The 15,733-nt window shown below is 41.8% G+C and overlaps 1 protein-coding gene across 1 annotated transcript in view; it reads right to left on the reverse strand.

Annotated features, from left to right (window-relative positions):
• Nucleotides 1-15,733, reverse strand: part of TMEM26 (transmembrane protein 26) — a 443,778-nt gene that overhangs the window by 33,317 nt on the left and 394,728 nt on the right. The window contains exon 5 of the mRNA XM_078640963.1: nt 14,561-14,637. Coding sequence (XP_078497089.1) covers nt 14,561-14,637 — 77 coding nt within the window. The remainder of the gene's footprint in view (nt 1-14,560; nt 14,638-15,733) is intronic.

Here is a 15,733-nt window from a genome sequence, read left to right on the forward strand (position 1 = left end):
TGCCCGTGGCTGCCAAATATCTGCTAGGTTTAGTACCACTCAGGCGCGCAGGTGCGGGGTCCCAGGCTCGTCAGCCAACTGCTCAAGGGAGCTTTAACATTACAAATGGGGGTGGGGTCGCACACTACTCACACACCGGCGGTATTGCCCCTAAGGACTATGGTTAATGTAGTTACGTGTTCCGCGATGCATCTTCTTTCGATTCTCTGCTATCTTCGCTGTCTTTGCCATCCCTGGACACGTGTTTTGGGGTATCACCCCTCGTCAGCAGGGATAGGCCGTGTTCTGGGGTTGCCGAAAGAGGATAATGACTATAAGGTTTGTCTTCATGCAGGAAGGTGTCCTTTCCAGTACAAAAACAATCCTTTTTGTAATGCAGGCACTCTTGCTCCAGGTTGCAACGGTGCCTGCCCTGGCTTTAGCTGCAGATTGTAGGCAAGCGCAGGCAGAGGACAGGAATACGCAATATCTTGATACATAGGGTGCCTTCCTCCTCTTTCCCTTTCAGGCAGTGCAGCACAGCAAGTTGCCTTGCTGTGTTGTGGGAAACTTTTTTAAATCTGGACCATGATCTTTCAGAATATCACCTATGAAATTATGATGAAACAAGATACATTCTCCTATACTACCCACAGTGCTATATAGGCACTTTTCTCAAAAATAGGAAGCAGGGTGCACACCAATCTGCATTTTTACACATAAACTGGTTTGTAACATGCCCTTCATTTTGCAATGCGACACATACTAATAAGTCACAAAATGCACATATGCAAGACGTCACAAAGCCTCTTGTCTCTGTAATGGGTGTTAAGAGGGAGGCATTTTGGGACCCACTGTGATTGTCTCATTGAACAGGAAAAATTAAGTGAAGGATGGAATGCTTGAATTAATCTTAGCCACTGGCAATCGCTTGAGGCCGCATCCAAACCCAAATTATTTTCGATCACCACAATGCCACCTCAGCTTGGATGCAGCCATGTACAAAACATGCTTGACCCTGCTCCAATGGGAACCGTCCAGCCCAAACTGTGAGGTCAGTTCCTCCCTGAACCGGGATACAAAAAAACAGGAATGTTTTCACCCTTATTATTGGATCATGAGTCAGGTATAGTTTTGTTCCAGTTGCACGGTGAGCACAGCACCTACTTTTGGGCATACCTGTCACAATGAGAGCATTGGGGGACCTGGCCTAGCAGTTTGGACTGGACTGTTCCCATGGAGCACAGGGTCAGACTGATTTGCATATGGTCATGTCTGAACTGGGGTGACAGAGTGGGCTAAAGAATGGTAATGGATTAAACCCAGATCTTGTGACTGGGTGTGAGTGTTTGATTGGTTCAGATGCTCCGTCCATCACCACCCCCTTTTGTACCGCTTTGTTCGCCATAAGTTGGCAGGGTATGTTCAGACGTGAGTCCCTTGCTCACTTTGCCACTGGATTCAAGCAAGCCTGGCTGAAGACGGCTGCAATGCCAGAAACCGGTCCTAGGAAGCTTGTTTCCGGTCCAGGGAAGGCATGGCTTGGCAGTTCGGGCTGGACTGTTCGCATGAGGCACAGGGTCAGACTGATTTGCATATGGTCATGTCTGAACTGGGGTGGCAGAGTGGGATAAAGAACGGTGATGGATTAAACCCAGATCTTTTGACTGGGTGTGAGTGTTTGATTGGTTCAGATGCTCCGTCCATCACCACCCCCTTTTGTACCGCTTTGTTTGCCATAAATTGGCAGGGTATGCTCAGACGTGAGGCCCTCGCTCACTTTTCCACTGGATTCAAGCAAGCCTGGCTGAAGACGGCTGAAATGACAGAACCCGGCCCTAGGAAGCTTGTTTCCGGTCCAGGGAAGGCATGGCTTGGCAGTTCGGGCTGGACTGTTCCTATGAGGCACAGGGTCAGACTGATTTGCATATGGTCATATCTGAACTGGGGTGGCATAGTATGCTAAAGACCGGTGATGGATTAAACCCAGATCTTTTGACAGGGTGTGAGTGTTTGGTTCAGATGCTCCATCCATCACCACCCCCTTTTGTATCGTCCAATGGAGCAGGGTCAAGACTGATTTGCATATGGCTGGGTCCAACCTGACGTGGCATAGTGGGAAAAAACGTTGGATTGTAATGTGGCTCTGAGCAATTGCCAGTGGCTGAGATTATTTCAAGCATTCCATACATCCCTTTATTCTTTGATGCGCTAAGTGTGACGGGTATTGCCAGTTAATATCTTATCTTTTAATATTTCAATCTCTCCATTTCATGAGTTTAGTATATATAAAGGGTTGCAATATAAGAAATGTTCAAAAAGTTAAAAAAAAGATGCTGATTTTATGCAACAGACTGAAATATCAAGTCATCTTTTGCCTAAAAAATACACTTATTCCCATCTGCTCTGAAAAAATCTCGGCCTCTTTAAAATTCATAATTGCACCGCCATTTGGAAACATGTCGATACATGTAGTTTCATACTAATTGACTTAAATAGGTACATAATGAATTCACTCCTTGTTCTCATTAATGCTGCTTGTAAAAAAACTTTTAGTCTCCATAAATACTTCAAACAAGCAAAAGAAACCTTTGTGACTACTTTAACGATAAATGAACACAATGTGAAATAAGAAGATAAGAATAAAAATTAAAAACGTATTTATACATGGAATATATTAGATGAAGGCATAGACTACACTTTACATAAGAGAGTTGATTGTGTCTTGTGCTATACACAAAAATTTACATCAGCTTCCCAGTTGTAAATATTAGAACAATCGGGGCCTCAAGTGCAAAACCATGTTGTGATCGTAAAGCCAGTGATTTGCTAAATCTCTGGGTTTGCGGATCAAAGGGGCTTTTCTTTATTTAAAAAAAGACCCTTTGCGAATTAAAAACAATGACTAGCTAAAGGGCTGTTGTTACTCTGTCTGAATCACAACCTTGAAAGGGGAGTCTCTGTCCTATTTACTAGACAGTGAGGAATGTATCAATGGTTTGTAACCGCAATTGCGGTGGCAAACCATTGATCAAATACCAACACCTCAAAGAAGTTGATTTCTGATTTCCAAATGGGACACCCTATGAATATCTCACGCTTTGTGAAACTTGAGAAAAGTTTTAGGAAGATTTGTTAGTTTTCCAACGATCAATTTTTTAAACACTATCATGTTTCTCTAAGGAAAATGGGTTGTATTAAAAAAAGGTTTTCATAATTTAAACACAATCACAGACATGGTGGTCTGATGAGCCGTGCAGGCCACCAACCCTGTGATTGTGGTCAATCGCAGGGGGTCGTACATTGTGATGTGCCTAATGATTGAAATGAGGCAGCTCATTATTTGACTTCCTGTGAATCAGTATTTTGTGAACTGAACCATTTTTTTTTTTTTTTAAAACATTTTTATTTATGGGTGGCACAAGCAATTTCAACATATACAAAAATACTTCATTTAACAAAACTTTCCAGCGTCTGCATAAATGTTTGCAAGAAGCAGTTATACGAGAAAAAGATAAAAAGAAAAAAAATAGTTAAACATAAGAATACGAGATAAATAGGCAAAGGAATCAGATACATCTAAAGGATAGCAAAGTAATATTATAATACAGGGCTTCAATTCAGATTAGTTCTACTCATATGTAGGAAACAGGCAACCCCAGATTCTATCTATTTTGATCAGTGCTTTAAATCCTCTTTTCCTAGCTAACAATAATTCCATATGATGAGTCTCTTTTACCAGGCACCACCATTCATTTACATGAGGTGTTTGTTCTTCTATCCATGCTCGAGCTAAGACCAGCCTTGCACATGCTAATAAGATAAAAATTAGGTCTTGAAATAGAGAGGTATTTACCTGCAAGCCTAACAGAATCATATCTGAAGTTAATGGTTCCTCAATTAGTTGTTTCATTCTCAAGATATTTTCTAAGCTGTCCCAATATGGAGCAAGAGCAGGGCAAAGAACCAACATATGTTCTAAATCAGCAGCCTGAAGGTGGCATTTTGGGCATTTAGTGCGATCATTAAAGGTATTGTTGGGGGCCCATTTACTTATTTGTAAAGGGGTATAGTAAAGTTGACATATCGTTTTGTATGCTTGAAGTTTTAAGCTTGAAGAGTGGACTAGCGTATCAATCTTGTTTAAAAAAGAAGAAATTTCATTCGAACAGATATTGGTCGTAAACCTTGAAGCCCATTTCTGTGCTAATTTAGGACAGTCATCTATCTTACTTTCAATAAAACATTTATATCCTTGGCTTATAATAGCTTTCTTGTTTCCGACTCCTTTGTACATACATATCCAAAAATCTGAGTCCCCAATCTCTTTAAGATTTAGTTTCCCTATTAAAAAGTCACGTATTTGCATATACTTGAAGTAAGTATGTGTTGGTAGTTTATATATTAGACTAAGTGTGTCAAAATCCAAAAAGCCTAATGAGCCATATAGGTCCCCCAATCTAGTTATGCCTTGATTTGCCCATATCTTACATCCTGAGTCACTGAAAATACTTGGTAAGCCCGGGTTGTTCCAGAGGGTTAAAAGTGGATGATAGAATGATGCTTTATTCTGAATAATTAATATCTTCCATATACTGATTATATCTTTCGCGGTCTTGAACCTGACTCTCTTAAAGTAATTCGGGTCATTGTTTCTAGTCAAGAATTGTAAAGATTCTGATCCTAACATAAATTGGTGGAAAAAATATGGATTACTAGAATTAAACAGGCTCTGTAGCCGCCCCAAAAATGATGCAAAGTAATACATTCTGAAATCAGGAAAATTAAGCCCTCCTTTAATAAATGGTAATTTCAAAGAGGAAAGGGCTCTGCGGTTCTTTTTAAAGCCCCATATAAAACTACCCAATATACCATCCAATTTCCTAAAAAATATTTTATTTATCTTCAAAGGAATGCATCTAAATAAATACAAAAATTTTGGCAGAATATTCATTTTAATGAGGTTAATTCATCCAATAAGATTCAAGGGCACCTTGTGCCATTTTTTAAGGAGAGTCTGAGTGTCTTTAAGTAAAGCGTCGTAATTCAATGCCATTATATCCCTAATGTTTGATGTTAATTTGATACCTAAATAAGTTGCAGCGTGGCATATTCCCGTTACTTGTGTCAGTGGTTTATAATTAACTATAATTTGAGTCTTGCTTATATTTAACTTGTATCCAGAAACTTCACCGAAATCGTCTGCTTCTTTAATAATTCCTGTCATAGTTTCAATCACATCAGTTGTATAAACTGCCAAATCATCTGCATAAGCGGTAATTTTAAGCGAGTTTACCCCTGATGTAAATGGTTTTATCATCTCCTGTGATTGTATAGCGTTAATAAAAGGTTCCATAGCAAGAGCAAACAATAAAGGTGATAATGGGCATCCCTGTCGAGTCCCTCTCAAGATTGAAAATTTAGAAGAAACTAAGCAATCGTACCCTATTAAAGCATTAGGGGAGTCGTAGAGTGCTTGAATTTTCGCTAGAAAGTTATTTTAAACCCAATTTCTTTGAGAACTGCCCACAAATAATCCCACCCCACTCGATCAAAAGCTTTTTCAGCGTCAAGTAGTATCATTCCGAGTGGGGAGGGATTAATGGCTGCCATGTCAAACAAGGTAATAGCCGTGTTTACATGTTGAGTTGTATCCCTGCCTACTACAAAACCATGTTGATGTTCACTAACCAACTTAGGCATAAGGGGAGAGAGTCTTATAGCGATTAATTTAGCAAATATCTTGGCATCGGCATTAATCAGGCTGATTGGGCGATACGACCCGCACTCTGTAGGTGGCTTATTCTTTTTTTAAAAAAAAATAATTTTAGCAGTGTTCCAAGAAGTCGGGGCCCTATCTGTTATACTAATCTGATTAATGACTGAACAAAATACAGAAGAAAGTTCCTCGTAGCAGATTTTATAAATTTCAATCGGCAGGGTATCCTCCCCCGCAGCTTTCCCAGAGGGAAGAGAGAAAATAGCCAATTTTAGTTCTTCTTTTGTAAAGTCTTTTTCTAGTTCTTCTATATCTATATCTACTATATCCTTTTCTAATCGCCAGTTATTTCTAATATAACTTTCCACCAGCTCTTTTGGGGGTATAGCCTCTGGGGTGTATAATTTGGTATAATATTCAACAAATTGTTGCAATATCTGGTCTGAGCGAGTATAGTTAATACCATCTTCACCTTTTATGCTCTTTATTAAAGAAGTGTCTCTATCGTCAGCTACTTTATAGGCAAGAATCTTTCCTATCCTATCGCCACTCTCATATTGCGAGAATTAATATTTATGTAATTTAGCAGTGATTTTGTCTCTTAAGAATTTTTTGGTCTCACAGCGTAACGTTATCAGCTTAAGTTCCATTTTAGCTTTGTTTAAATTATAGTAAGGAACCGCTGCATTTTCTTTTCTAGTAATTTCAGCCAAATGTTCTTCCAGCCCCCTTATCCTTGATGTGATGCTACAGATCTCTTCCTTACGGTTGGCATTTTGCTGTATGATAAACTGTTGGGCAAAACCTCTAATACTAGCTTTACAACAGTCCCATACTGAAGTAACTTTGGCCGTATCAATATTGAACTCTAAGAACTCTTTTATATGTTCCTTTAAAAGAAAAGTAAATCTAGTATTAGATATCAAATGTCTGGGGAAGGAGAATAGTCTAGGTTCTGTCTTTTTAGGTACGATCTTAAAGACTACCACTATGGGGTTATGGTCAGATGTTACCTTAGGGCAGATCTCCATTTTGCTGCATTCCAGAATATGGTTCGTTGCCCAAGCCATATCTATACGTGAGTACATTTTATGTGGTATTGAGTGGTAAGTATATCCAGCAAGCATAGGATGAAGGTGCCTCCAAACATCTTTCAGTTTGTGTATACGGGCAAGTTCTAAAATAGATGCCCTTGTCTTACGCATTCGTTGCGAGGGAATACCCTTAGTTGTATCTTTTGCGTAGTCTATAACACAGTTAAAATCCCCCATAAGTAAAATCTCCCCCTCCCAGCCTATTAGTTCAATGTTTAACCGGTCAAAAATTGTTGCATCATCATGATTAGATCCATACACTGCACACAGGGTATATTTAAGATTAGATAACGTAATTTGAGCAATTACCCATCTTCCGGCTTTATCCGATGCAACCCTATTAACTTCCACCTTAAATAGTTTTCTCTTTAGTATAGCCACCCCGCGGATTGAGGCATTCAAAGATGTGCAAACTAAAAGCTCATACCCCCCTTGCTCCAACATTTTCTTATCTTGGTATCTTATATGTGTTTCGTTTAATAGTGCAAAGTGTGGATTATACATTCTTAATTCTTCAAAAACAAGTTGTCTTTTGCGTTTGTTATTAAGCCCTGAAACATTCCAAGCAAGACAGTTAACTTGACACATTTCTTAAATCAAATTTATCTTGAATAACTGCTTAAAAAAAAGCGATTTTAACATTATAATTTTATGCCTCACATCGTGTTTGCTTGTGTCACCCTTTTCATTTTCCCCTGAATCCCCCCCACCCCTCCCACAAGCGCCCCCTAACCTCAAACTATATCCCTCCCCACACCCTGTACCTACCCGGAAGCCTACCCCTATCTTCTGCTGCCGCTGGTTGGGCAGCCGGACAGTGGGAGCTCCCCAAGAACCCCCTTCCCTCCGTATTAAATCATACGTGAGTACCTTACTAGAAGAGTAGAGAGTGTGGAAAAACACACAAAAAGAAGGAGAAAGAGAAGATAAGCCAACCCTCTATAAGCAATCAAGATCGTTATTTTTATATATATATATATATATATATATATTTTTTTTTTTTAAGTTAGCGATCAGTTGCCAACGAGGCAAGAAATTGTTCAGCCTTCTTAACGTCATTGAATAAGTGGGTGTGACCTGCTTTTATAACTTTGAGCTTTGCAGGCTCTTGGAGATAGACCACTGCCCCCATAGATTTTAAAGGGTCTATCAGTTTTCTCAGCTCCCATCGTTTGTCCATTGTGGTCTTACTAAGATCTGATTTCGTGAAAAAAGTTACATCATCAACCGTCACTGGAGTATTAGACCTGGCCTTGATGGAGATTGCCTGTCTCAATAGAAAGTTCCCCAAATAAATCAGGATAGGTCTAGGGAATCTACTGTCTTTTTTCTTAGTAAACATGGGCAGTCTGTGAGCTCTTTGTATTTGGGAATCCCAATCCCAGTCGGATAGTTCTGGGAAGGCTTTATGCATATGTTTGACCATGTATACCCGGGCGTCTGCCCCTTCTGATCCTTCGGGTATTCCAAAAAATCGTAGGTTTTGACGCCTTTGACGATTTTCCAGGTCCTCAACCTTGTCCTTGAGTATCGAAATGTCTCTATCCTGACGGTCTGAGGATGTGACAGTAGTGGCAAGAGTCTCCTCAACAGTAACAATCCTCTGCTGAATTTCAACAATCTCCTCAGTGACATTGTGCAAGTTACCTTTAACCTCCTGCAAGCAGCTTTGCATTTTACAGTTGTCCTCCCTTAGTTGAGAAAAGCTATGCTGAACCTCTTGGCGATGCTCTAAAAGCGTTTTCAAAATTAGATCCAAAGAAGTCCCCGTAGGAGAAGCTACAGATTCTTGAGATGATTGCAGGGGTGTAATTGGTGTCAATGCTGGGTCTAGTGCTATATCAGGACCCTGAATAGGCTCTCTGCAACCGTGAAAGGAAAGTGAGGAGTCCGCATTTTCACCTTCTGTAATAGTAGAATTAGAGCCATTAACTATTACCTCCTGTAAGAACTGCAGAGGATCAGAGGTTATATTGCTATTGGCAGGAGTAGCCTTAAGGTTGTTCATCCCCTTTATAGGGCTATTGCCCGAGAGACGTTTAGCTATGGTTTTTACCCCTCCTCTCGCCTGTATCCACTGGCGCAGTGGGCTCTGATCTTTCAAAAGTTTCTCCCGAGCACTAGCAGATGACATGGTTGAGGAAAAAGCATTGAAGTTCAAGCTTCTACCCTTCTTGACCCTAATCTTAGCTTTCCCTTTTCTTTTTAAAAGTCCAGTGTTTTTACCATTAACCATTATCGAGGAGTCATCCTCAGTATCTCCAGTCTCTCTACCCTCGGGGTTCTCACCAGCCACTATGTCCTCATAATCATCCTCGTTAAATTCTGCTGCCAAGAGGTCAGCTCTAGCTAAATCTTCTCCCTTTCCACTTGTGACTGCAACGCCATTTGAAGAGTCTACTGTCTTTGCATTAGCAATCTCAATATCAGTATCACTATCAGTATCTAAATTAGCTGGTGATTGGAGTTGGAGTTGATTAGGTACATCAGCTGTAGTCATCTTAGCTTTCTCTATATCAGATCCTAGAGTCAGGGTCGCATTATTCATCCCATCGGAACCTTGGCAGTTCTCCATAGCGTTTTGTGCAAGGTCTGTCTCAGACCGACTTGTGCTGACAGTAATTTTAGTAGCGCCGCCTGCCCCTATAGGCACATCAATAGTAGTAACACCAGTGTCTGTGTAGTCATTAGTCATGGGCATAGAAGTGAGAGAAACCCGAGGGTCTGCTAGTCCCTTATTACTCTCAATCGCACTTTTTCCAATTATGTTCTTACCAGCGTTAGATACTGTAGCTGTACCTGTAGCCTTTCCCCCTGAAGCCAGTAGCACCGGTGGGCGAATTAGTACTTGTTTAGTGATTTGTTGTTTTCCCTGTGTGCCGGGGGAGGTTCCTTGTGATGTGATAGCAAGTTGGGTAACAACCCTTGGTGTTAGTATTGTTGCTGCCTCTGTTACTGGTGCTGCTGCTGTCGTTGTAATTTTAGCCACCACCGCCGTCTCAGCAGTCTCTTTAACCACGGTAGTCTCCTTCTGTACTTTATTTAGGCGAGGGGGGTTTTTAAGTGCACTTTTAGGGGCCATTGCTGCACTGTTCTCCAGCCTCTTCTTGCTCCTGGTTCTCGCCACAGCGCTTTGTTTTCAATCACCCTCTCAAACGGAGAGACTACTGATCAACTTGTTCTGTCTCTGCCTAACTCTGCCCTCAGCGCTCCGTTCTGCTCTGCTCCGCCGGCTCCGTTTTCTTTGACCACTTCACCCCTCTCTCAGCAGCCGCAGCCGCAGCCGCCTCAGGGGATCACAGAGCACAGCTACTGGCTTCGCGCACGGCGCCCTTTTCCCTCGGTCTTCTCAGTAAGTGAACTAAGTTGAGCAAGAGGGGGTATACGCGGTGCAGGTTAAAGTTTACGATTTGCCGCTTTCAGTCACTCGTCTGCTCGCATGTAAAAGTACAAGCCTCAAAAGTGCAGGTTGGAACTAGAGACAGAACGCCATTAGCGATAGCGTGCCTCTACTCAGCTTTCCTCATTAGTCTGATACGGAGGTCGGGAAGTCCTGTGGAAGCGTCCTCACCGTGGCGGCTTCAGTCCGCCATCTTGCTTCCAGAACTGAACCATTTGTACATAAATTGGTTTGCAAAATACTATTTCAAGCGCAAAAGTCAATGCACAACATGCAACCACTTTTTGTTAATTGACTAATAGTACCTGAGGCCCTCAATTATCTACAAGGTCAAAATCAGAGGTATGCCAAACTTGCTTCTCACCAAGCCAGCTTTATAAAGAAAAAAGAGCATTGTATATTAGTAGTGTTCTGAATTTACATAATTTAGATATCTCAGTCACAGAAAGTTTGACAGAGTCCATCTAGTAGTCCACCTGGCTTACTCTGAAATTCAGGATCTAGATTAATGCATATCATTCCTACTGTCACTTACAGAAAATGAAGGAAAATCAACCTGTAATACAGAATACCTTGCATTTAAATTCAAACACCCCCATGTTTCAACACATTTTCTAGGATTTTTAAATGAATATAAAATGGAAAGAAGCATATTAGAGGGTAGGGGGAAACACTTTTTAATTTTTATAGTCCATATCTGCCTCCCAGTACCACTTTGAAAGCATACATTTCGGCTCACCCAGTCGGCCAATAAAGAGCTTGTAATTTGCAGTCCAATCTGTCATTTGATTGGTGTGGATGTGGAAACTTTAGGTGGACAGTTCTGCATCCCAAGTAAGTAAAATACTGTGTGTAATAAGAACCACGCTAATCCCGAAAGTGCTTTGTCAGTATTGACTTGCTGCATGCTTTGTATATGATAGTCGCAGAATTTTTAAATGGGCTAATTTTCACCAATTGATGATAGTCAATGTCTCTAACAAATTTGTGTGTTTGGTCAAACGCCCTCTCCTGCGGCACTGTCTGGGTTTAGACACATTCTTGGCAACATTTACAACTCAAAAGATTATGTTGGGGTGCAGGCCAATTCTTGGTTAAAAGTCATTGTCCACCGTGCCCTTCAGCTCTTCAAAGACGCCCTCTTGACCCGTGGAACTGAAACCTTATTGTGAATTGCCTATTCACACCAGATGAGAGACGCACTATTCTCCCCCTAGCCTCTGAGCGGGGCCCTGATATACCCTCCGAGGGAGGCCCTGCTCCCCACTCTCCTCCTTTCCTCCCCTCCCTCCCTCCCGCCCACTTCTGTTTCTTCCATCCCCCACCCTACTCTTTTTTCTTGTTCAGCTCTCTCCTTTCTTTCTCACTTCCTTTGTCTTCGTTGCCTTCTCCCCAGCCTCAGGGTAGCCCGCCCCGCCTGGGTCTACCTTACGGCACTACAGACTCCTCCCCCTTCCCTCTGCTTGTTTAATTACTATGTTAAGTTGAGCAAAGTGTTTGTCTGCTCCTATTGCCACAGATCCTATTTTCTAAATTGCTCAGTCTTTAGGCCCAGCCCTTATGATGCTAGACATGTTTCAGCGCTTGCCAGTTGCTCTCTCTGATTCCCATGTTTAACACTGTGTGGCCCACTAACAGCATTTGCCTGTTACATGCCCTGTTCTGTGGTGTGTTTGTCTTCTTTAATTATAATAAACAAATACTTGACAAAATAAGCCATGGTCCAGATATATATCTCTTCCGATAACAATAATTTGTGACCATCAGTATCCATAGATTATTATGGATAGACATGATGTCGGCAAAAGAGCCCGAATTGTTTTCTGCCACCCGGGTGAAAAATAATTTGAGTATCTTTGGCATTTGTGAAAATGTTCATTAGGAAGGTAATGATTAGGGCTACTGAGCCAGCCCCTTTTTTTGCAGTTTCCTATACTCCAGCTGTCTCTACCTCTCAGAATGTGCAGGGACTAGGAGTTTCTGCATGCATCAGCCTAAACTGGGAGGTCGAGGACAAGGATGGCTCCAGGTGTTGAAAGGGATGCTGATTACTAACCTCCAGTTTCTGGGGCAACATGCTGGCTTTGGTGTATTCTTGCAGCCACCAGGATAGTCATGCAGGTCCAACAAAAACAGTTCCGTCACGAGCACGCAACGGGTTAAAGCATCAATACTAGACAAACAATTATCGGCATTCTACTTTGATTGCATAACTCATATCAACTATTTTATATTTTTGACTATCGTTTTCTTAAATGCAGTTCCTCTGTATTTAATGAGTAGTGTTTAGAATCAAATAAGATTATTCAGCAAATCATTTGGGAACTTCTACTTGCTAAGTACTTTGAACATTATAGCTCCTATATCAGGGTGATATATGAATCATAATATGTCTTCTGGCAGTTGAATTACTAATGTATATTTGCAGTTTCATGCCTGCAACTGGGAAAACAAAACTTTCAAGCAAAGCTTTCATTGAATACATTTTGTATTTTTATTAGATTCATGTCATGGTTTGCTTGTATTGAAAGGTTTGTCCTTTTCTCATTTGATAATATATTAAATAATAAATTGTAGATTTTTTTCTTTTTCTTTTTTTTGTTTGGTTTTCACATCACATATCTTTTAGGGAACCATCAACATAAGCATAATGCCCCAACAGTTTAAAGACTAAGGCCCCCATTAGGATGGCGGGCGGACTTTTCCCACCCGCCATCCTCACGGGACTAGGGACCACCCTCCGTAAGGGCGGGGTTCCCGTGCATGGCATTAGGATGCGCCCGCCACAGTGGCGGGCGCATCCAGCATTCCTACCTTTGTGGCGGGCAGTGCACTCAGCACCGCCCGCCACAATCGCAGGAAGGCATGCAGTGCACTTCCATGCACAGCATGGCAGGCACCGCGCGGTGCCTGCCATGCTGTGCATGGAACTGCTGGGGGGTACCTTAGGTACCGCCCATGTGCACCCCCCACCCCCCGGAGTCCACGGGGGCCTGCATCGGGCCCCCAATGCAGACTCCGCATGCCTTTCCGTGGACACCGCCAGCCATCCTAAAATGGCTGGCGGTCTCTGATAGACACCGCCACCATAGAAACCCTTTTTCGCCCAGGTCGCAAGGCGACCGGGGCGGAAAAGTGTCGGACGGTCTTTCCGTCCACCGCGGACCCCCAGCCATACTAATATGGCGGGGGGTCATTCCGGGACGGATGGCGGGCAGGTCACCCCCGCCAGGCCGGCGGTGGCTACTGCCGGCCTGGAGGGGGTGATCCGCCCGCCATCCAAATGGGCCCCTAAGCCTGAGATTTTCTAACAACTCACTGGGTGCCCTACCACAAATGAAATGCATGCTGTTAAACATGTGAAAATACATGACTCCGGAAGTAGGCGATTAGCAACTGTTCTTTGTAATTAAAGAGAGAAAAGACAGAAATGACAATATCTTCCTCTTTTTCCCTACTCTATTAACCAAGAGTGGCATCTTTACCATGTAATCATATTAGTTTTGTAGAATTAATGGTGATGAAGGTATAAGAACATAGACCCCAGTAGAAATCTACATTTTTGCAATGTTCGTGTTAAATACAAAGTAAGCCACTGGCAGATGGCTTGTTAGACTGCCATGTCAGTGCATCCTTTGACCTCTGTAACCCTGGTGGAGGCCAGTTGGCCAATTTTAGCATTTATTTTCTTGTTTTTAAGAAGCCAGCTCCTAAACTGGGAGTTTGTTTCTTGGAAACAAAAACACAAATTCCCTGACATGCTGGGAGTTTTTTCCTGTGCATGGGGGGCCATTGTGTGTTCTTCCTTCCCAGGGCTGCCATGACAGGCATGGCTGTCCCATATTGAGAACATAAGTGGCGTTGTCCCGCCCTAAATAGGACCGGATTACTGTTACTTTGACCTTACAACCCACTGTCAGATGGGCTGTTAGATCAAAGTTTGACTCCAGTGGAGGGTCAGCCGGAGTAAATTTAGCACATCCCCTGACGCTGAATAAAGGGAGGTAGTCACTGGTTTGGCAATGATATGTGGAAATGTTTGACAACAATTGCCCTGAAATACTACTTACTAGGATTTACATAACCTGGCCCAAATCTTTAAAAACATCGTGCCTGCAACCTTTTTGAATTTCATGCTGATCAAATTTTCCAAATAGTTATTTGGTTTCTTCTTAACACTTGGCAAAACATCTCAACTGGTTGCTATCACAAACGAATACGCATTACATTTTTGGCAAGTGAGGTTCAAGCCACCTTTAGAATTCTTTTTTGCTTTTATATACCCATGAAAGAAAAGATAGCAAGAATAAAGATAAATAGGGTTCTGCAAACTCATCCAGCATCAAAATCCATGATTCAGATACTCACCAGTAACATCCAAGAGAAACTGCAACATGCTCCAGGTCCATACTGATAGAATGGAATACACAAGAACTGCTTCCTTTCTAAAGGTAAAAACATACATGAAATATTATTTAGAATATGGGTGGTAATGAATTTATCAACTAAACTTAATATAATTCTATTAATCTGAATGCCACAGTCCAGTGCCAGCATTCTAATACCAGTGAAACACTGAACACGTTTGCATGAGGGAATCTCCTTTCATTCAAACTGTTATATTTTTACTATGGTACTTTACTGACATCATGATGTTTCCCTTCCATTGAAGCTGTTCCAAGATCTTCAACCGTATTAGGTTGAATTGACTTAGGGATGCTGCAGAACAATTCAAATGTATAGCATTTCTAGATGCCTCTTTCTGAAAGTGAGCCAACATCCTTTATAGAACACTTGTCCCTACGACTTAAAGCTTCGAAAAAACGATTGAGGTAGCGTTCTGTTAAAAAAGGAGGTTTCTGCTTGGTTAGGGTATGCACCTAAGCCAGGCAGACCCCCCACTCTAGTCAGGGTAAGGGAGTTACACATCCAAGGTAACCCCGGCTCACCCCCTTGGTAGCTTAGCATGAGAAGTCAGGCTATCCCAGAGGCAATGTGTAAAGCGTTTGCGCAACACACACGCACTAGTAACATAATAAATACACCACAAAAGAGGTCTCACACAGTATTATATATAATATGTTTCTGTATTCTGTATAAACATAGGCCAGAACCACATAAACCAGTAATCCCTTTACCAACTAGGCAATTTTCATAACATCACAGTTAATGCAATAAGATAACAATTCATATGTTGCACACTCCATGAAAACACCATCACTGCACAAACAACTGTGAATACCGAAATAATACCGGTTATCCCGATGGTCATGATAAAAATGACATATACCATAACATCAGGGCATAAAACATTTAAGAGTTTGGTTAGGGCAAAACATGGCGCATTAGCTTTGTGATTGTTTTTATGGATCGGAAAGTGCTTCTGTGTTCATTGATGTGCAGTTTGACTTTCCCCATTGTCATACCCACATACTTCAAACCACATTGGCATATGATGATGTACACCGCATTGGTGCTGTTGCAATTTGTGTGTTTCCTGAGAATCCATTGGATACGTAGTCCCAGATCTATATATTTGCT

The sequence above is a fragment of the Lissotriton helveticus genome, chromosome 5_1 (assembly GCF_964261635.1).
Source record: "Lissotriton helveticus chromosome 5_1, aLisHel1.1, whole genome shotgun sequence".
NCBI lineage: Eukaryota > Metazoa > Chordata > Amphibia > Caudata > Salamandridae > Lissotriton > Lissotriton helveticus.